The following is a 23,283-nucleotide window of genomic DNA, read 5'->3' on the forward strand; positions in this document are numbered from 1 at the left end:
GGATTAATCCATATGAACTACAAACCCCTCCAGAATAAGCTGCAGAAATAGCAAGTGGGGATCCCCTGAGGCTAGCTGTGTTTGGCTGGAGCCTCAGAAGGAACCAGAAACTTTCACCTCTTGGACTGTGTATAGAGTTGGGGATCAGAATCCAGGAAGACTGAGTGAATTGTGGCTGATTAGAATCACCAGGCCCAGCTGTGCCCTGGTGAGAAGGAACCAGCACCTTGTGAATACAGAAGCAGGCACTTACAGGAACAGGGAGCTCTTGGTTTGGGGTTCCAAGTCAGAGGGGAGAGCTGAAGGGAAGCCAGAGACACCATCCCTTCACATGACATTTAGAGGTGCTTACATTAATACCCCTTGTTTAAAAAAAATGAACCAGCAAAGAAGAATCAAACTATAGAAACTTACTACGGGAACAGAGAACACCGGAGTTCATATTCAGAGGAGGACACTGAAGTTAAAAAAGCTTCTACCTCAAAGAGTAATGTAAAATGGCTCCCTACCCAGAGAAAATTTATAGAAGAGCTCAAAAAAGAATTCAAAAGTCAAACGAGAGACATTGAGAAAAAAAACTAAAAAAAGTCCAAGAAAAACAAGAAGATTATGAAAAAATGTTAATCAACTAGAAAAGGAGATTAAGAATCTGAAAGATAAAATCACTCTTTGAAAACTGGCATTGGTCAAAGGAAAACCAGTGAAGTTATGAAAGATTAAGAAATAACAAAACATTATAAAAATGAGAAAACACAACAGAATGTGAAACATAAGAAAAGTGACAGATCTGGAGAACAGATCAAGAAGAGAAAATAAAAGAATAATTGGACTATCTGAAATCTATGAGCAAAAAAAAGAATCTGACACAACAATGCAAGAAGTAATCCTAGAAAATTATTCTGGAGTGATAGAATATTAGGGGAAAGCAGAAATAGAAAAAGTTCACCCATCACCACCTTTGTGGAAAACATGTGGGAATAGTATTGCCAAATTTCAAAACCTCTAAATCAAAGAGAAAATTTTGCAAAAACCAAACAAATAAACAAAAAAAAATTCAAATATGCTGGAGCTACAATTAGAATTGTACAAGATTTATCAGCAACAACAATAGAAGACTGAAGGTCCTGAAATCATATCTACTGACAATCAAAAAAACTAGTCCTGCTATCAAAAATATCACATCCAACAAAATTACCTATAATATTGAACCTGAAAAAATGGACATTCAGTAAATTTGCAGATTTTTAGAACTTTCTGTCAACCAAACCCAAACTTAATAGAAAATTGAACCTACAAGAGTCAGTATCAAAGATCAATTTCAAGGTTAACATGGACAATTTTTTTTTTATTTTTTTATATGGAAAATGTATACCATATGTTTAAGATTGACATCAACAATAAGGTAGCTGAAAAGAATGTTTGGGGCAGAGGTAAGGTAAAAATAGAATTAATGTTATACAAATGAGGGACAGAAGAATAGACACAAAGGAAGGGGAAGAGGACTTGTTCTGAAAATTTACATCAGAAATGGGTTTATTTTTTATTTATTTTTATTTTTTTATTTAAATTTTTAAAAAAATTTATAATTATAATTTTTATGATAGTATATATACATGAGTAATTTTTAATATAACATTATCCCTTATATTCATTTTTCCAAATTTTCCCTTCCCTCCCTCTACTCCCTCCTCTAGATGACAGGCAATCCCATACATTTTACATGTGTTACAGTATAACCTAGATATAATATATGTGTGTAAATCCCATTTTCTTGTTGCACATTAAGAATTGGATTCCGAAGATATAAGTAACCTGGGTAGATAGATAGTAGTGCTAACAATTTTCATTCATTTCCCAGTATTCCTTCTCTGGGTGTAGTTGTTTCTGTCCATCATTGATCAACTGAAAGTGAGTTGGATCTTCTTTATGTTGAAGATTTCCACTTCCATCAGAATACATCCTCATACAGTGTTGTTGTTGAAGTGTACAGCGATCTTCTAGTTCTGTTCATTTCACTCAGCATCAGTTCATGCAAGTCTCTCCAAACCTCTCTGAATTCCTCCTGCTGGTCATTTCTTACAGAGCAATAATATTCCATAACCTTCATATACCATAATTTACCCAACCATTCTCCAATTGATGGACATCCATTCATCTTCCAGTTTCTAGCCACTATGAAAAGGGCTGCCACAAACATTTTGGCACATATAGATCTCTTTCCGCTCTTTAGTATTTCTTTGGGATATAAGCCCAGTAGTAGCACTGCTGGATCAAAGGGTATGCACAGTTTGATAACTTTTTGGGCATAATTCCAGATTGCTCTTCAGAATGGCCGGATTCTTTCACAGCTCCACCAACAATGTATTAGTGTCCCGGTTTTCCCACATCCCCTCCAACATTCATCATTATTTGTTGCTGTCATCTTAGCCAATCTGACAGGTGTATAGTAGTATCTCAGAGTTGTCTTAATTTGCATCAGAAATGGGTTTAAATAGGCAACACTGCATATATACCATGAAGGAATTAGCACCTCCAAAATCCATAAAGAAGTAAGTAGGGAGGGATGGGTGGATAGAGAAGCAAAAGATGTGGGAAGAAGACAATGGAGGGATCTATGGGTAGGGGAAGCTTAAGTAATAATAGCAAGGCAAGTTAGGAGCAGAATTAAGTTAGCAGAGATAGGAAAGATATGTGTATATGCATGTATGTATGTGAGAGGAGTGGGGGCGTGTGTGTGTGTGTGTGTGTGTGTGTGTGTGTGTATGTGTGTGTTCTTTTTAAACTGTAGCCTGCTTTGGGGAGGTAGGAAAGATGGTGGGTAAAAAAAATAAAGTTAAAAAGATGCACAACAGAAAACAAAAGAACAATTTACAAGGAAGTAAAAGATGTGCACTCACGAATATAATCAATTCTACATATATATGTATACTTTCTTGAACTGGTAATTCATTGTTATATATTTCGAATCATCCCTGATGCTCTGTTGGGCACATGACAATGTTCTCTTTTGTTTTGTATTCCTTTTTTGTTTTTCTTTTTTTCTGATTGTTTTTTTTAAATAAACTAAATTTTTAAAAATAAAAATAATTGTCATTCCTTTTGTCTTTTACATCTATTGACTCCCCCTTTTGACACAGAAAAGCAGTTATGCAAAGATATCACTAGTGTGATACTCTGTCTGGCAGTTTCTGCCCTCTCTATTGGAAGGGATGAGATGTTTCCCTGTTCCTTTCCTGGAACTTCCTTAGCCATTCCATACTTGGATTCTGGCTTCCTTTAATCATCTTTTACAAAGTTATAGCTACCCTGCCCGTTCTTCTGTTGGCTTTCTCTGAATCAGTTCATAGAAATCTTCTCACCCTTCTCTGAATTTCTCAGATATTTGGAGCATCAAGTATGAGGAAGGGTAGGTTGGCCAGGGACCTCCTGGGTATGTGGAGACGTACTTTTGCCTTTCAGCCTGATGATAATGACTCAAATCTACTGAGAAAATGACTTAGGACCAACCTAGCTTTGTTCTCATGACACGTTTTCTCTCATTGCAGATGACACAGCGGTGTTTGAGTTGATACAGCTTGTTCTGCCAGGTATGAAAATGCTTCTACTCCTAAGACACTATGGGGTGTATATGGGGAGCCAGTTCACCATGAAGTGACCTTCTTCATCTGCTCTCCCCAGGCCTACCTCCATCCTTAGCCTCATACAGTCATTAGGTTCCATTTGCCTAGTTCTAGTTTTTAATGTATGATTTTTAATAATAATTTTGTATAGGGCTGAGTAGACCCAGAAGATGCTTGGTTGAGGTGATAGGGAACACTTTGATGAATAGGGATTATTTTAAATGTGATGTAAACTTACTTTATCTTGGACTGTTATAACCACCAAATTCAAGGATCCATTTTTGTGAAGTTGCTAAAAATTCAGCTTCCTGTTCATCCTTGCCAGTACATTCTTTCCCTATTCCTAACCTTTTCCCCACTTTAAACAAAAGATACTCTTTGTAAAAAGGGTGACTTGAATTAACTATTCACAGTAGTCACAATTAATATATTTCGCTGTAGTGTAGAAACCATTAAAACTATTTCTGCATCTGGATGTTTGTGCAGAGAACAGGAAACACTGCTTCATGCTTTATTGAAAAATGAACCATTGGCAGAAGTTGTGGGATGGGGAGGTCTTTGTGGGTTTAAGATTAGGTGGTCATCCCTTACCTAGCCTGGAAGCACTGCAGCTTCTCGTGGTCCCAATCCAGATGCTGACTGTGCAGATGCTTAAATTTGCTCCACTTTTCTGACCTGCCTAATTCAGCCTCAGGCAGTCTGGGGTTTTACCATCTGAGGGCTGTACTTAGTGCTGACACTCAATCAGCTTAAGCCCACTGAAGCTTAGAAATGCATCCAGCCTTCCCCCTTAGCCCAAATTCCAGGTGTGCACCCATAATCTCCAGGGGTTTTTGTTCATGGTTCTATGTGTCATGTAAAACTGAAATTGTATTAAAAAAACATTCTTTTATGACTTTGGTGATTGTTTTTTGAATGTGTGAAAATATCTCCACTTTAGAGATAGGAAAGCAGGCCATAGTTGTTGATTTCATTGGCATAGGTTTTCCATAAACTGACTCAGTTTGTCATCCCCTTCACACATTAGTAGATAGTTTCTTCTTTAACTATGGCTGAAAAAATGGATTCCCTCCTGACCAGACTTTGGTGATGAATCTCATAACATTTCTCAGCCTGTCCCCCAGTGACAGGATTGTGGCTAGTCACCACGTCTCATGTCCTTGAGGCCTTTCTGTTCTTTTGGCACTTTGAGATCTCAGGGCTATTTCTGTGCCCTGAGGAGGCTAAGATGGGCTGGAGGGGAGGCACTGAGGAGAAGGGATTAGAATGCAGGGACAAAACAGAAATGGAGGCAAACATTTGTTGGGTATCTCTTGCCTTCTGTCCCATATTTACTTTTAAGATTGAAAAATGATACCTATCCCCTTTCAGGACTTTCCTACTTAAGAAGTTAACTTCTTAGGAACTTCAGAACTTGTTCAGTATGCAGCCTGGGACAGTGGTCTTCAGTGGGAATACAGTGGGAATCTGGCAGGACAGTTGGTAAAAGATGCCATTGTTTAGGGATACCAGAGTCTGTATTGATGTTTTGATCTGTTTTCAGTCCTAAAATCTGTTCCTTGCAGTGGGTGAGACACTCTCCATATATGAGGAAAACACGAGAGACTTCATGTTTCCTGGTCCAAAGCAAATGTCTGGACACCATGATTCAAACCGCCAAGTGATGATGCAAAGGATTTCTGGCATCAGGGTAAGTGCCCAAACCGGGAGGCCCAGGTGTGATGCAACCGTGGAGACCTAGAAGTCTGGAGTCAAACCTAGGGATGGCAAAGCATAGCCAAGATGGGCCTTTGAGATGCCATTTTATAGATGAGGAGACTGAGGGAAACAAAGGCTGAGCCACTTGTCCAGTGGTGCCCCAGATAAAGAAGTGTCTGAGGCCAGATTTGAACCAAGTTCCTCCTGACTCCAGGCCCAGTGCACTGTCTGCGGCACGGCTAGCTACCCCTAAAGATAAAGGCCTGAGCTTGCCTTGTGCTTGATTGAAGTGGAGGGAAGGAGAAAAGCTTGGACTCTAAGACTTTAAGCAAGCAGGAGGCCCAGGGATTTTAAAGGTTGAGGTCAGGTATTGGGATGGAGAGAAAACTGCAGGTGGGGCGATCCTTGAGAAAAGGGAGAAGGGCCAGGACAGAACTGCTGCCAGAACCTGGGTGGGGCAATAGGCCTGGCTAGGGAGAAGCAGCCACTTAGCAGAGGGTGCCATGGACCTCTCCAGGGCTCAGGGAGGAGAGAGGACAGCATGGATTCCAGACCTCCAGGGCAGGAATCCAGGAGCACCTGAGTAAAGGAGGAGTAGGAGGGGAAGGGGACTTCTAGGAAGGGGAGCACAGGGAGGGCACCCCGGAAGGGCAGGCAGAGCTAGCTGGGTTTGGATGTGAAAGAAGGGGTTCTGAAGTGGAAGGGGAGAGCGCTTACTCTGGCAGTTCCGGACCAGTTTCATGGGCAGAGGAAGAAGAGTTGGGGATTGATTGGCTCAGGGAGAAGGGGGTTCCTTTTGTTTGTGGCTCCTTCTCTCTGTCAGAAGGTAAAGGATCAGTGAAGAATGGTAGTTGTCCTCAGTGTTGCTTTTTAAAAGTGAGGGTCCTGGTGCCTGCAGCCATAGGGTCCTAGAGAGGGTCCAGGTGCCTGGAAGAAAGGACCCGATGTCAGCAACTGATGGGTGAGAGAGACTTTTGCTGTGGCTTCCACTCATTTTGGGGTAAGCCTTTCCCTGATTCTTTCAAAGTCTATGTATTAGATATTGGACTATTGTCTCATTAATATTTCCTGTTAGAATAAGGATCTAGAAGAAGGACATTTGACTGTCATGTAGATAGGTGAGAAGACAAAGTCTAGACCTGAGGACATTCCTCTGTGATATTCTTGAATTTGAAGATCTCCTTGATTATGGGAGGTGCATGCTGGTCCCCAATGAAACAGGGTGTACCACAAGAGCTTGTTCCTGGTGTTATACATCAGCATGAGGGCCCCATGTGTTTATATTCTTCTGGAATACCTGGATCGCAGTGAAAAGTGCCCAGAGCAGGGAGGATTTCACTACTGTAGGCCCGCCTTCTCCGCCCCTGTCTTCATGAAAGCTCAGTCTTTGGGGAGATGCCTGTCACCAGAGGATCAGCCTTCAGGAGAGATGTGTTTGCCCTAGTGCCCAGCACTGAAGGCATCAGAATGGAAGCTGTGGGCTCCAGCCTGCTAGGGAGGTGGGGTTCTCACAATGGTGTAGAAGGCTTGTATCTCTGGTTGTATTGGGCCAGTGGGCAAAGACTGTTGGTTGTGCTCATGGCTCTGTGTGGTCAGCAGGCCTCTTAAGTTTCCTTCTGAACAACTGTAGGGGACATGAAGGACTTCTGTAAGGAGCCTTGCTAAGGTTTTGAATAATTTGCATTTTTAAAGTAAAAAAATCATACCAGCAGATAGGCTCATGGTAGACATGAACATGCTGAAGCACATTAAGAGCAAGCACCGGAGGAGGAGACAGGGAGGTGGGCTAGAAAAGTGAAGGTAAAGTTGGTGCTCTCAGAAGAGTGAGGGCAAGAGTAGCCAGCTCGGGAGGCCACTGGTTTCTCACTGCCATTGCTCATTGGAGGAGCAGCTGACACAAGTGGGTCATTGGACAGAGAGTGCTTCTATCCTTGAGGCGACTGTATTTTGCTGTTACTCACCTGTCTGTAACAAAAAGCACTGATTCTACCTCCTCTGCATCCCTCCCCTCCCGATATAGCCTCCTCCAGGTCTCACTGCCTCTTAACAGTCTTATGCTGGAGGGATTGCAGAGGCAGTAAGACCTGGAGGAGACCAGAGCTAACCCTAGAGAATCCCCCCTGATTCCTGGGAGGGGATTACCTCTAAGGCCTCACTGAGGTAAGATGGCCTTGCTCCAGAATGGAGTTGGGGGGTGTCCAATGCTCAATCAGATAACCCAGGCAGGGAGCCAAAGGCAAGCCTGCGGTTCTGTTCCTTTGAACCAGTAGAACCTTCTATTCCACTCACAGTGTTTTTGTCCAGCAGTCAACAGAGTTCCAACCAGGGGCATTTCCATAATTGTGTTGTCTAGAACTGTTCCCAGGTCAGGAACTTGCAGAGTTCTGACCAAGAAAGCAATGATCGAGTTTCATGCTAGATCAGACAGCTTTGGCAAACTAAAAGCTTACAAGTGCCCAGCCTGAGTCTTTAGGAGATCTTTAAAGGAGAAAAGCACTCAGTACCCAGAGACAGCCGAAGCATGACCCAATAGGGCAAAAACAAGAAAAAGCACAGTACGGACAATCCCTGTAGAAGTGTGTAAGATATGAAGTCAGGAAGTAAAGTTTGGTAGGGCAGGCAAAACAAAACAAAACAAAACAAAAACAAAACAAAACCTTGAACCAACAAGAATCTACGATAAAGGATTATTATGGTGACAGGGACACTACAGATACAAATCCAAAAAAAAAAAAAAAAATAGAATGACATCAAAGGAAATCATAGATAGAACCCAACTTTAATTAAAACTCCTGGAAAACATGAAGCTAGAGTATAAAAAAAGGTTTTAAAATTATTTTAGAAATTAGGTGAGAATCATTGAGGAAAGAATTAGAAAAAGAATTTGAACTGTGGAGAAAGACTTAGAGAATTAAGAATTAGAGAATTAATTAACACCTAGCACAAGGTGTTATATATTCACCCAAGGTATAAAGCATCACCCAAACTACAGACCTCTTGAAAATTAAAGGCAAAAACAGAAATGAATGATTCCATGAAACAAGAATCTTCATTTATTTATTTATTTATTTTACGGTTTCTATTTAAAATTAATTTTATAATTATAATTTTTTTTGACAGTACATATGCACGGGTAATTTTTTACAACATTATCCCTTGTATGTACTTCTGTTCTGAATTTTCCCCTCCTTCCCTCCATCCTCTCCCCTAGAAGGCAGGCATTCCCATACATATTAAATATGTTATAGTATATCCTAGATACAATATATGTGTGCAGAACCGAATTTCTTGTTGCACAAAAAGAATTGGATTCAGAAGGTAAAAATAATCTGGGAAGAAAGATAAAATGCAGTTTACACTCATTTCCCAGTGAAACAAGAATTTTTAAAAGAAAATCTAAGGCCTGAAAAAATAAGAACATTTAAGATATTTCATATCACTAGAAACTCACTTGGAAAACAGAACAAGAAGAGAGAGAATTTGAAAGCCATGACCAAAAGAACCAAGAAATCACAAAAGAAAACCGCCTACATCTTTTAATGCCAAAGGGTAGAGTGAAAGTGTTGGTTGTGTCTTAAAATAACAACCCTTCCAAATACCAGGACTCTCATAGACCATCACAGTTATTCAGTAAGTCAGCAAGCATTTCTTAAATTCCAGCTAAGTGCTAGGTTTGAGCTAGGGTTTCAATGAAAAGAAAAGACAGTCCTGCTCTTGTGGAACTAACTATACTGAGGAAAGCAACAGGCAAACAAACTACACTAATGCAGGAAAAATTGGGGACATTTAAAATCCTGAGTTTTCAGGTCAAGGGGAAAAAAGATGTTGTAAGTAGTCAGAAAGTTCCAGTACTGAAGGACATCCCATAAGATCTGTCTGGTATTTAACACTCTTGAAGAGAAAAGGACTTGGAGCATGGTACACGAAAAGGCCTTAGAACCAAGATAAATTGCCCAGCAAAACTGAATATAATCCTACAGAGGAATAAAGCAAACTTTTAAGGAAATAGAAAGCTTCCAAGCATTTCTAAGGAAAAGGCTAGAGCTGAGTCAAAATTCTGAACTTTAAATATAGAAGATAAGAGAAACAAAAGTAAATATGAGGGGCAGCTAGGTGGCGCAATGGATAGAGCACCAGCCCTGAAGTCAGGAGGCCCCGAGTTCAAATGTGGTCTCAGACACTTAACACTTCCTAACTGTGTGACCCTGGGTAAGTCATTTAACCCCAGCCTCAAAAAATAAAAACAAAAACAAAAACAAAACAAAACAAAACAAAAAAAAAACAAAGGTAAATACGAGTGAACAGTCATTAGAAATTGAACAATAAAGTAGTATTTACTTTTAATCAGAGGAGACTAAAATCCCTTAAGAACTCTAATGTCAAGGATCATATATGAAATCAATGAAAAATAATGAGATGGGTTTGTTATGTTATGATGACCTTAGAAGAAAGGAAAAGGAATACACTGGGGGAGAGAAGAAAAGGGAGAGAAGGAGTAGAGGAAATGTTCTCACCTTTGTGGTCCTGGTATATAAATTGAAGAGAACAAACAAGGAAAAAGGAATTATGGGAAACAGGCAATATTTAAACCACAGTTTCATCTGAACTCATCAAAGAAGGAGATTGTAGTTGGTTGCACAGGAAGTAAGATGGAAGTAAAGGAATATATTTCTTCAGCAGGGAAAGAAGATGGAAAAAAAGAATGAGGGAAGGAATATAAGGGAAGAGAGATTGAGGAAGGAATTAATAAGTAAAACAAATGTTAATATTGAGAGTGGATTTTGAAGAAGAATATAAAAAAATAAAGCATAAATAGCTATTTTAGGGGAGGGAAAGAGAAAAGGGAAGGAAAATAGAAGCAGGTTGAATTAAATCTTGAGCACCAATGCTGAGTACACTTTTTTTTTTTTGTTCACCAAGCTCTTTATAAAGAGAAGGTCAGATAACAGAGGGAAAAGTATAAAAAAAAATGGAGTGGAGGAACTTATACAATAAGTAGTCATACCTGTGAATGTGAATGGAATGAATTTACCCATAAAACAGAAGAGAAGAGCAGAATAAAAAGATTCCATAAATAGTGGTGTGTGAATGTAATGGAGTATTATTGTTCTAGAAGAAATGATAACAGTCTGATTTCAGAAAAGCCTGGAAAGACTTATATAAACTGATGCTGAGTAAAGTAAGCAGAACTAGGAGAACATGTATGTAGTAATAACAAGATGATAGACTTAGCTCTTCTCAGCAATATGGTGATGTAGGAAAATTCCAAAAAATTTGGGATGGAAAATGCCATCTGTATCCAGAAAGAGAACTAGGGAGACTGAATGGGAATGAAGCATAGTATTTTCACCTTTTTTGTTTATTTGCTTTTTGTTGTGTTTTTTTCCCCTTTGGTCTGATTTTTCTTGCACAAATAACAGGGAAATTTGTTTAATAGTATTGTACATGTATAATATATATCAGATTGCTTGCTGTAGAGAGGAATAAGGTAAGAGAGGGAGAGAGAAAAAATTTGAAACTCAGAAATCTTAGAAAAATAAATATTGAAAACTATCATTGTATATAGTTGGAAAAATAAAATACTGTTGAGGGGAAAAAGCAGATTCTAGCAGTATGCCATTCAAAAGAAATACACTTGAAGCATAAAGATCCCTTTAGTTAAATAAGAGGCTGAAGCAAAATCTCTTGTGCTTCAATAGATATAAGAAAGCCAAGGAAGGCAATCAACAAGCATTTATTAAGCAATTACTATATACTAATCACTATGGTAAGTGCTAGGAATACAAAAGACCAAAATGATATAATAAAAGCCATAAAATAAATAAAACCATCTCCACTTTTTATATTTTGCTAAATATATATATATATATACAAATATAATTTTAGTATATTTTGTGTACTTTATTTTGTGTATTTTTAAGTGTATACTTATGAATATATTAAAGCAGAGGTTTTTACCTTTTTATGTGTCATAGGATCCTTTAGCAGTTTGGGGAAATCTTTAATTTTCTTCTCAGAATAAATATTTCAAAATTAATAAGATATATAGAATGCAGAGAAAATCAAATGTATTGAAGGAAAATTATTAAAATGTTTAAAAAACACAAATTCCTGGACTTTAGATTAAGAATCTTTGTTCTGATAGGAGAGATACCTTTTAAATAACTGGGTCGTAAAAGAAATATACAGAGAAGCTATTTTGAAAGAGAAAAAAATTTAGCATCTGGGGTTAGCGATAATGATCTTAGATGAGGTAATAGCAAAAATAGACTTGATTAGAAGATAAACAGAGGAACTATATGAAGAAAGGTACAAGAGAAAATGAATTAATATCTATCATAAACATTTATGCAGTGAATATCATTACATCTAACTACTTAAAAGAAAAGTTAAACGATTTATATGAAGAAATAGATAGTAGTACTTTCCTAGTAAGGGATCTTGATAATATCTTTTTTTTTTCCTGAGGCTGGGGTTAAGTGACTTGCCCAGGGTCACACAGCTAGGAAGTGTTAAGTGTCTGAGACCTGATTTGAACTCACGTCCTCCTGAATTCAGGGCTGGTGCTCTATCCACTGCACCACCTAGCTGCCCTGTGATATATCTTTTTAAGATCCTGTTAGAGCTAACTGAAAAATAAGCAAGACAGATATTAAGTGCATGAAATAAAATTTTAGAAAATTTAGGTAGGGCAGAACTTTGACAATTATTACAAGGAAATAAAAAAAGAATACACATACTTCTCAGCTGTGCATGACAGTCTTAATTTTTTTTCCTGGTTGGCTTTGTCTGTGATTGTTTTTTTTTTTTTATTAATAGCTTTTTTATTTTCAAAATAAAGATAAGTAAGAAGTAAAGATAGTTTTCAGCATTCACCCTTGCAAAACCTGGAGTCCAAATTTTTTCCCTCCCTTCTCCTCCCTTCCATAAGCAGCAAGTGATCTAATATATGTTAAACATGTGCAATACTTATATATATATATATATATTTTTCACATTTATCATGCTGCCCAAGAAAAATCAGATCAAAAAAAATGAGAGAAAAAAAACAAACTGATAAAAAAGGTGAAAATATTATATTGTGATCCATATTCAGTCCTAATAGCTCTCTCTCTGGATGCATATGGCTCTCTCTATCACAAGCCTATTGAAATTAGCCTGAATCACCTCAAAGAGCCACATCCATCACAGTTAATCACTGCATAATCTTTTTGCTATGTGTAATGTTCCCCTTGGTTCTGCTCACTTCACTCAGCATCAGTTCATGTAGGTTTCTCCAGGCCTCTCTGAAATCATCCTACTGGTTGTTTCTTACAGAACAATAATATTCCATAACATTCATATCCCATAACTGATTCAGCCATTCCCCAAACTGATGGGCAGTTTTATTTTTTAATAAAACGAGCTAATTTTATTTTTTAAAAAAGATAAAGGAAAAGAAGTTCTACCAAATTTCTTCTTTAATAGAAAAATAATATTTAAACAGAAAAAGATGACTTAGAAGTTAATATCTAATGAACCTTAATGTGAAGTGTTTTAAAAAATATTAGGAAAAAGATTAGAGAAACACAATTAACAAAGATTAAATACTATAACCAAATTAAATTTGTACTAAGGATATAGTCTTCATTGCATATTAGGAAAATTATTAACATAGTAGACTGTGGCGACTGCTTTAGCACCCTGGATACCTTAGAATCAACCAGAGTCAGGATAAGCAAAAGTCTTTATTCTAGGTCTTTAGCCGTAGAAGTGAAGAGACTAGATGCGAAGGATTTCTGTGACCTCACCACCTTGTCTCTCACAGAAGTGACCCTGGCTAGTCTCCCTGCACCTCCTAGTCCCTCCCACAATTCTCTGTATTCACCAAATGATGGGGCTAGCACAGGATAGTGGGAAGGGCCATTTTCCAAGCATATTCTTATAGGCTTGTCAACATGTCCAATCAGTATTTAGCCTCAAGTCCAATTGTCCAATCAGTAATTAGCCTCAAGTGTTCCATTGTCCCACCTCAGTGCATTGACTCGAGTTTCAGCCCTTTACAGTAGACTGTATTAATAACAAATCATACATTTATATCATTGTTTTAGAAACAGCTTTTTGATAAGATTCAATATATCCATTTCTTTTTTTTTAAAAAATAGAAGACATTGGAAGACAAAGTGAATCTTTCCTTAGTAAGTAGTATCCAGCTAAAACTAATTGCTAGCATATGTAAAAAGGATAAACTAAAGACCTTTCCAATAAGTTTAGTGATAAAACAAGAATGTCCATTGTCACAATGATTGTTTAACATAGTGCTTGAAATGCTAGCTATAGGTATAAGATGAGGAAAATGAAATTGAGGGAGTAAGCACAATCAAAAAGGAAACAAAATTATCAATTTTTATAGATGACATAATGGTTTTCATAGAAAATCTTAATGATCTAACTAAAAACAAAACAAACAAACAAACAAAACTAATGGAAACAATAGCAAAGAGAAGGGAAAAGAATATACATACATATATATGTATATATATATATATATATATGTATATATATATATATATAGTGCTTACTGTGTGCCAGGTGCTGTGATATTAATTTTTTTGCAAACACTGTCTCATTTGATTTTCATGACAACCCTTTGAGGTTAGTGCTATTATGATCCCACTCCTGCCGCTTTTTAAAAAATTGAGCAAAGTGAGACAAACAGAGGTTATGTGACTTGCTCAGGATCACACAGTAAGTCTAGAATTCAAGGTTTAGAACGCAGGTTTTTCTGCCTCTATTTAGGTTCAGCACATTGAACTACCTACTGCCTCAGAAAATCTTTTTCATTATATAAAATAAGCCCATGTAAATGACCCGTTTTTGAGATATTGTCAACAAAAGAAATAATATATACTTTATCTTTTCAAAATGCTATGTCATGATTATTATCATCTCTGATGACAGTGAGGTAAGACAAGGGATAGACCCGCTAGGCCTGGAGTGAGGACACTCTCTAAAACATCCCAGCTGTGTGACCCTGGGCAAGTCAGTTAATTCTGTCTGCCTCGGTTTCCTTTAAGAGAATTTTTAAAAACTCTTATCCCAATGTCTAGCACCTTATAGATGTATAATAAATATTCAGGGCCTGGTAGGTAGCAAGTTCAAATCTGGCCTCAGACACTAACTTTGTGACCCATAGGCAAACCCCTTAACCTTGTTCGTCTTACTTCCTTATTTGTAAAATGAGCTGGAGAAAGAACCAGAGATAACTGAAACAATGAAAAATATTTATTTCCTTCTCTCTCTTCCTCCACATGTTTGAGAATCAAAAGAGAGAGCAGGTGTAAGGTGCTTTGCCCTTCTTAAAATCCTACATAATGTTAGTGGCCATTGTTATTATTGTCTGTGTCACAGTTTACTCAGAGGTCCAAATTAAATGTTCATGAAATATAAAATCTAAGTGTCATTGAGCGGGTTGGTTCTGTTCCTCCCTTGCTTTCCCTTTATCTTTGGTGCCCATGGGCACCCACACATACTTTATGTCTCTGACAGACTTCATCTTTGTTTTCCAGCAGAGAGAGCCCCGGCCCTAGCAGAGCTGCATTTAGGGCCTTCCCCGACTCAATGATCCTTCTGTAAAGGGTCTGGGGTCCAGACCCCACAGGGCTGTGGTCCTTCCTCCAGAACTCCTCTCCATGCTCCCTTCCAAGCAACCACAAACCCACCGGTTTTGATGCTGTCCGGTCACCAGACTGCATTCCTTCTTTGCGTTAGCTCCATGTTAAATGCTGGAGAATACAGTCATTAGGCCCAGAAATGAATGAGAATGGGGACAAGTTGTTGTTCGGCTGTCTTGGTCCTGACTCTCCATGACCCCACTGGGATTTTCTTGATCCTGAAGGGTTCAGCCATCCCCTTCTCTGGGCCTCCTAGGGCTGCCGTTCCACCCACTGCACCCCTAGCTGCCTGAAAAGACCCAGGAGAGAGATCGTTTGGGAGATGAGGTCCTCCATCTGCATATTCTCCGCAGGGATGCAGTTAGCAAGCCCATCCCCCCTCCCTGGGTGCGGGCCCTTGTGTGTGTCCTCCTGTGTGACCATAGGGTTCCCCCAAAGAGAGCGAGCCCCATCACATTAGTCTAGATCTAACTTGCCCACTTTTCCTTCCCAAGCCTCTCTATTGTGGGATATTTTCATAGAGCTGCAGTGTAGACAGGCTGCTTTCTATCCTAAAGAGGATGAGGGCTTCTTAGTGGCCATCTCATTCAATTTGTACCCTGAAAAGGAATACTGCCTGCAGGAAGCCACTGTGGCAAGAGCCCAAACTTTCTGAGGTTGTTCAGGGCTCCCTCTCACTGGAGGGGCATGTTAATTTGATCTATTCCGGCCTAGATGTTCAGTTCAGCCTCTCCAGCTTTATCCCCGGAGCCAGACAGAAGAAGGCTAACTTCCCAAAGTCCTTTCCTTAGAATAACCCTTCAGATATTCCAGTCACTCATCAGACATCCTACTTACCACAGGTCCTGAAGTAACAGGGCCTATAACAAAAATGAAAAAAGAAAAAGCACCTGTCCAGGTATTGCCAGGGGAGACAAAATGTGTGTGTATAGTTGTAGACATGACATATGCACAGTAAATACAAGGTCATTTTTGGGGAGAAGGGGGAAAGGATGGACAGGAGGAGAAGCTTCATGTAGCAAGTAGAGTGAGGAGAGAGGGCCTTCCAGGCTTGGGGAAAGTGGCAGACCATTAAGTGATGATTCTCTGGAGTTTTCTCAATAAATTTTCAAGGAAAGATAATTTTATCTCCTCTTGGCCAAAGTTTATGCCTTTAATTTTGTTTTCTTGTCTTGTTATTGGTAACATTTCTAAAACTATGTTAAATATTAATGTATAGAGGAATCATATTTGCTTTAGGCTTATCTTTATTGGAAAATATTATGCTGTTTCTACACTGCAAATAATATTAGCCTCTAGTTTTATATTCTTTTAAATCATATTTTTAAATGGACTTTCTGTACTTATGTTTTGCAAAGTTTTTTTTTAAAGCATAAATAACTTGTAGTTTCTCAAAGGCTTTTTTGGTATCTATTGATATAATTATCTAGTTGAGTTGTTTCTATTTTTAATATAATAAATTATTAATTATTTCCCTAATGTTGAAGCATCCTTAGTATAAATCCAATTTGGTCATAGTGAATTTTTTTTAATTCATTGTTTTTTTCTTTACTAGTAATTTATTTAAAAATTTTACATCAATATTTACATCAATATAGTGTAGTAAATACTTACAATTTTTACATCAATATTACTAATATTGGGCTACAATTTTCTTCTACTCTATATTAGCCTTGGTTTAGATTCTAGAATCATGTTAGTTGTTTATAAAGATCTTAGAATTATTTGTTTCTCATTATTGAGAATAGTTTTTTTAAATTTAGTTACTCTTTAAACCTTTGTTAGAATTTTTGTGTAAATTTATCTTTACTTCCTGTCCTCTTGTTCTTATCTCTTATAATTCCTTTGTGATTCCTCCCCCTGCCAATGGGTTAAGAGTTTCCTCCCCAAACAACTTCCTTTTAGTTGTCAGTTTTCCTTTTCTTTTTATTTCTCTTCCCTTTTCCTTTCCTCACCCAGATGTGTACTTCCTTCCTCCTAATCCCATAGCTTAAGTAATGTTCTTTTGTTTTTCTTTTTTATTATTAAAAAAGAATAGGAAAATGAAAAGCAGAAAAGGAAACTAAAACAAAACAGATCAAAACATTGTCATGTGCCCTGCAGAACATCAAGGAGAATTCAAAATATATAATAATAAATTACATATATCTCCACTTAACCCCCCCTGCACACCCTTATTCCCAAACACATATACATACACCTATATCTACACATTTACATTCACACCCAACTCACAGACACTCACATATACATATTTCTGTATACGCCCAAATAAAGAGAACATGTATACATATCTACATACACACATACACAGACATTTGCCCATATGTAAACATGCATCTAAAACAATATTAGTATGGCTGACATATAATGTCCCTTGAATCCTTAGGTTTTACTTTGTCTAAGATCAGTGATTACTAGCTGAACTTTTTTCCAATAAATTCTTCTCCTGATCCTTCTTGTATTATTTGTATATATCTTGTTCTTTCCTATCCCTGTTAGTTCTTCTGATTTAATGCTGCTCCTTAACTTGCCTTACTATTACTTAATCTACCCCCACCCATGAATCCCTCCCTTGTCTTCTTCCCCCACCTTTTGTTTCCCCCTCCCCCCATTCCTCCCCCTTATTTCTTTATATATTTTGGAGGGTGCTAGACCCTTCATGGTATATATGTAGTGTGGCCTATTTAACCCATTCCCAATGTGAGTTGGTTTTCAAACTTAAGAGCCCTCCTCCACCTTTTAATGTCTCTGTGTCTGTTCTTCCTCTATATTTCACTTGTATGACATAATTACTATTTTACCTTTTCCTAGGAGGTTTTGCTTTTAAAGTCAGATCATACTCAACTCTGCTCCCTGAGATACAAATTTGCTCTTTTTGTGGGGGAAAACTGGGGAGTTTGAAATGTATTGACCTTACTCACCTAGTACAATAATTAATAAATGCATTTCCCTATTCTACTTCTGAGTTATGAACTCAGTCCTGCCCTTGGTATAAAGAAGCTTTGCTTTTCTTGCATCAATACCTGCTGATTTTCTCAGAATGTTTCTTTATTTTTAAAGATGGATAGGAGAAGATTTATTTCACAGAAATTGAATAATTGATCTTGATGAGTACAAATTCTGAGAACTATAAATCTGTTGATTATGTCAACTTTCTTAGTTCAACTTTTGATTCTATTAATTTGAAATAATCTTATTTAATATGCAGATTTTAGCAAAGCTAAAGAGAAGTTCATCAAAACAGTAAAACAGTATTTGAAAGCAACTGACTCAGAGCAGAATAAAATCTACCTGTCTTCAAAAAAAAAACAAACCAATTTGCTGACCTACTTTTCCATCTTCCCAGAATCCTCCCCTCCATTCTTTTGTTTTTCTAAGAAATTTTGATATAATTTATCTTCCTCCCAATTTCTCTCTATTATTTTTTTTTTTTCTTTTTCAGACAGTCTCTTTTTTGACCAGATTAGTATAACAGCCTCTGTTTTTCTGACTAGGTCATTTTGTCCCTCCTTAGATAATCTGGTAGCCCTCTACTTCCTTAAATCACTACTCTTATGCTGGTCTTAGTGCAGATGCCTGATTGGCTTTAGCCCTATTGTACCCACAAATTCTGAACACAAGTGATTAAAACTATCCTTTGCTTCCCTTAGCAGCAGGAAATACAGATCACCCTCTATTTATCCATTCATAGTTTATATACTTTTCACTTACTAAGGGATAAAACTTTGGGATTTCAAATATTAGCTCCTATTTCATTTTTATGTTATTCCATTTGTCTGTATTGCATTGTCCTACTTTCTGTGTGTGTATTCATCCATCTGATGTTCATTATTTATATTCCTTCACTCTTAGAAAAATCAATATGTGATGAAAACCATGCTGTTTTGTGGTAGTCATTTTGTGTTCTGTATCATGAAACCTGGTTTTATCCACTTTTTTCTTATTATAATCATTTATTCTTACCCAAGCCACATTATTTTGTTGTTTTATTACCTTCTTATCACCCTTGGTATTTGTGAACTCTTGTAATCCATAATCTGCTAGTGGAAAAAATTCCTTTGAAATACAAACTTTTCTAGATGATAGTAGTCTCATATTTTGCCCATTTTCATATAATGAAATTAATCATAAGACTCTGATTTCTTACCAAAGTCATATTCTTCCAGCCTGCCATGGAAACCTTATTTAATGGTACCTTTTCATTTTATCTTTTAGGGCAAATCTTTTATACTAATCCTTCCCTCTGCTTAGTTTTCTCCTCTATCTCTTCTTTCTTAATAAACTTTTTCCTATTTTATGCATCTTTCACCCTTTTTACAACCCCTCCTTCTAGTTTCCCCTTCTCCAAAAAAATTTCTATAATTGATGTATTTATGTGGTAGGTGTAATTCATTCTATGAAATATTCAACTCTTCTTTCCTTCATCCATATTTTGAAGAATATCTTTAAATTTTAGGTTCTTTTTTCTTTAAAACCTCTCAATCCTCTTTTCTTGATAGTACTTGAAAATAATAAGATTTCTACTAAATCATTACCTTATAGTTTAGAGCTAGTGGTTTTCTTTTTTTTTAATAGCTTTTTTTCCCCAAATATATACAAAGTAGTTTTCAATATTCACCCTTGTAAAATCTTGTATTCCAAATTTTTCTCCCTCCCTCCCCTTTATTCCCTCCCCCAGACAGCAAGTAATTCAATATATGTTAACATGTGTGATTTTTCTATACATATTTCCACATTTATCATACTGCACAAGAAAAATCAGATCAAAATAGGAAAAAAATGAGAAAGGAAAAAAAAAGCAACCAACAGAAAAAGTGAAAACACTGTGTTGTGATCCACACTGAGTCCACACAGTCCGTTCATTGGGTGCAGATTGCTCTCTCCATCACAAGATCATTGGAACTGGCCTGAATCATTTCACTGTTGAAAAGAGCCATGTCCATTACAGTTGATCGTCATGTAATCTTGTTGTGCACAATGTTTTCTTGGTCTACTTACTTCATTCAGCATCAGTTCATGTAAGTCTCTGCAGGCCTTTCTGAAATCATCCTGTTGATTGTTGATAAAAGAAACTGATTGTTTCTTACAGAACAATAATATTCCATAACATTCATACACCATAACTTATTCAGCCATTTTCCAACTAATGGGCATTCATTCAGTTTCCAGTGTCTTGCCTCTACACAAAGGATTGTCACAAACACTTTTGCACAGGTGGGTCCCTTTCCCACCTTTAAGATTTCTTTGGGATATAAGCCTAGTAGAAATATTGCTGGATCAAAAGGTATGCACAGTTTGATAACTTTTTGAGCATAGTTTAAAATTGCTCTCCAAAATGGCTAGATCTGTTCATACACAGTTCCACTAATAACATATTAATGTCCCAGTTTCCCACATTCCCTCCAACATTTATCTTTTCCTGTCATCTTAGCTAATCTGAGGGGTGTGCAGTAGTACCTCAGAATTGTCTTAATTTGCATTTCTCTGATCAATATTGATTTAGAGCAGTTTTTCATATGACTATAAATAATTTCAATTTCTTCATCTGGAAACTACCTGTTCAAATTCTTTGACCATTTATCAATTGGAGAATAGCTTGTAATCTAATAAATTTGAATTAATTCTCTATATATTTAGAAATGAGGTCTTTATCAGAACCCTTGGATGTAAAAATTTTTCTCTAGCTTACTGATTCTCTTCTAATATTGTCTGCATTGGTTTTGTTTGTACAAAATCTTTTTAATTTAATATAATCAAAATCATTCATTTTGCATTTCATAATGTTCCCTAATTCTTCTCTGGCTACAGATTCCTTCCTTCTCCACAGATCTGAGAGGCCGACTACCTCTTGTTTTCCTAATTTACTTACAGTATCACCCTTTATATCTAAATCAGGAACCCATTTTTACCTTATCTTATTATAGGGCTTTAGATATTGGTCAATGCCTAGTTTCTGCTTTACTGTATCCCAGTTTTCTATCATTTTTTGTCACATAGTGAGTTCTTATCCCAGAAGTTAGGGTCTTTGGGTTTATCAAACATTAAATTACTATAGTCACTGACTATTGTGTCTTGTGAACCTAACTTATTCCACTGATCAACTACTATATTTCTTAATCACTATCAAATAGTTTTGATGACTGCTGCTTTATAACATAGTTTTAGGTCTGGTACAGCTAAACCACCTTTATTTGCATTTTTTCATTAATTCTTTTGAAAATTTTGACCTTTTTTTCTTCCAGATGAACTTTGTTATTGTTTTTTCTAGTTCTGCAAAATGATTTCTTAGCAGTTTGATTAGTATGACACTGAATAAATAGGTTAATTTAGGGTTTACTTTATAGCTTCTCCTATCCATGAGCACTTGATATTCTTCCAATTGTTTAGACCTACCTTTATTTGTGTGGAAAGTGTTATGTAATTGTGTTCATATGTTCATTTGCCAAGACTTTGAATTGGCAGGTAGGCTCCCAAATATTTTATACAGTTAATAAAAATACAGTTATTTTAAATGGAATTTCTCTTTGTGTCTCATGCTGCTGAACTTTGTTGGTAACATATAGAAATGCTGATGATTTATGTGGAATTTTGTACCTGCAACTGTGCTAAAGTTGTTAATTGCTTCTAGTAGTTTTTTAGTTGGTTCTCTAGGATTCTCTAAGTTTACCATATCATCTGCAAAGAGTGATATTTTGATTTCCTCATTTACCTACTCTTAATTCCTTTAATTTCTTTTTTCTTCTCTTATTGCTAAAGCTAACATTTCTAACACAATATTGAATAGTAATAATGATAGTGGGCAACTTTGTTTCACCCTGATCTTATTGGGAATGGTTCTAGTTTATCCCATTACATATGATACTTGCTATTGTTTTTTGATAGATGCTACTGATAATTTTAAGGAAAACTCTCTAGCATTTTTAATAGGAATGTTTTTCCTATGTCTATTGAGATAATCATATGATTTTTGTTTGTTTGTTTATTGACATAGTCAGTTATGCTTATAGTTTTCCTAATACTGAACCCGCCTTGGATTCCTGGTATAAATTCTACTTGGTCATGGTGTATTATCCTGAGGATAACTTGTTATAATCGCTTTGCTAATGTTTTATTTAAGATTTTCATTATTCATTAGGGAATTTGTTCTATCATTTTCTTCTCTGTTTTGACCCTATCTAGTTTACATATCAGCACCATATCTGTGTCATAAAAGGAAATTTAAATGTTTGGTAGAATTTACTTGTAAAATTATCTGGCCCTGGAGATTTCTTCTTAGGGAATTGATTAATAGCTTGTTCAATTTATTTCTCTAAAATGGGACTATTTAAGTAATTTTTTTCCTCTGTTAATCTGGGCAATCTATATTTTTGTAAATATTCACCCATTTCACTTAGATTATCAGATTTATTTGCATATGCTTGGGCAGAATAGCTCCTAATATTGCTCTTATTCCCCTTTATGGGTGGATGGTTCACCCTTTTTATTTTTGATACTAGCAATTTGATTTTCTTTCATTTTTCTAATGAAATTAACTAATGGTTCATCTATTTTTTGTTTTTTCCCCATAAAACATTATTAGTTCAATAGTTTTATTACTTTCAGTTTTATTAATTTTTTCTTTTACTTTCAGAATTTCAAATTTGGTATTTATTTGGAGAGTTTTAATTTGTTCTTTTTCTAGCTTTTATAGTTGAGTGCTCAATTCATTGATCTTCTTTTTCTCTATTTTATTCAAATAAGCATCTAGAAAGATAAAATTTCCCCTAAGAACTGCTTTGGCGACATCCCATAAATTTTGAGATGTTGTCTCATTATTGCCCTTCTAGTAGATGAAATTATTGATTGTTTCTATGATTTGTTCTTTTACCATCTCAAGGAGGGTAAAATCTAATCTAATTAGGATTAGATTTAGTTTCCAATTAATTTTTGGTCTTTTTTTCCCTGGCCCTTTATTACATGTAATTTTTATTGCATCATGATCTGAAAAAGATAGATTTACTATTTCTGCCTTTTTGCATTTGATTTTGAGGTTTTCATGCCTTTTATACCTTTATGTTTTATGGTCAGTTTTTGTGTAGGTTCCAGATACTACTGAGAAAAAAAGTATATTCCTTTCTGTCTTCATTCAATTTTCTCCAAAGATTTATCATACCTCACTTTACTAAAATTCTATTTACCTCCTAAACTTCTTTCTTGTTTATTTTGTGATTTGATTTATCTGGTTCTGATACAGGGATGTTTCAATCCCTCAATAGCATAGTTTTGCTGTCTATTTCTTCTTACTACTCAATTAATTTCTCCTCTAGGAA

General features: G+C 36.4%; 1 protein-coding gene across 12 annotated transcripts in view; it reads left to right on the forward strand.

The window, feature by feature from the left end:
- SPATA6 (spermatogenesis associated 6) overlaps nucleotides 1–23,283 on the forward strand; it is a 131,800-nt gene that overhangs the window by 24,924 nt on the left and 83,593 nt on the right. For all 12 annotated transcript variants that reach the window (XM_074265991.1, XM_074265994.1, XM_074265992.1 and 9 more), the window contains exons 4-5: nucleotides 3,546–3,587; nucleotides 5,186–5,310. In XM_074265991.1, the coding sequence (XP_074122092.1) occupies nucleotides 3,546–3,587; nucleotides 5,186–5,310 (167 nt within the window). The remainder of the gene's footprint in view (nucleotides 1–3,545; nucleotides 3,588–5,185; nucleotides 5,311–23,283) is intronic.

The sequence above is a fragment of the Sminthopsis crassicaudata genome, chromosome 4 (genome assembly GCF_048593235.1).
Source record: "Sminthopsis crassicaudata isolate SCR6 chromosome 4, ASM4859323v1, whole genome shotgun sequence".
NCBI lineage: Eukaryota > Metazoa > Chordata > Mammalia > Dasyuromorphia > Dasyuridae > Sminthopsis > Sminthopsis crassicaudata.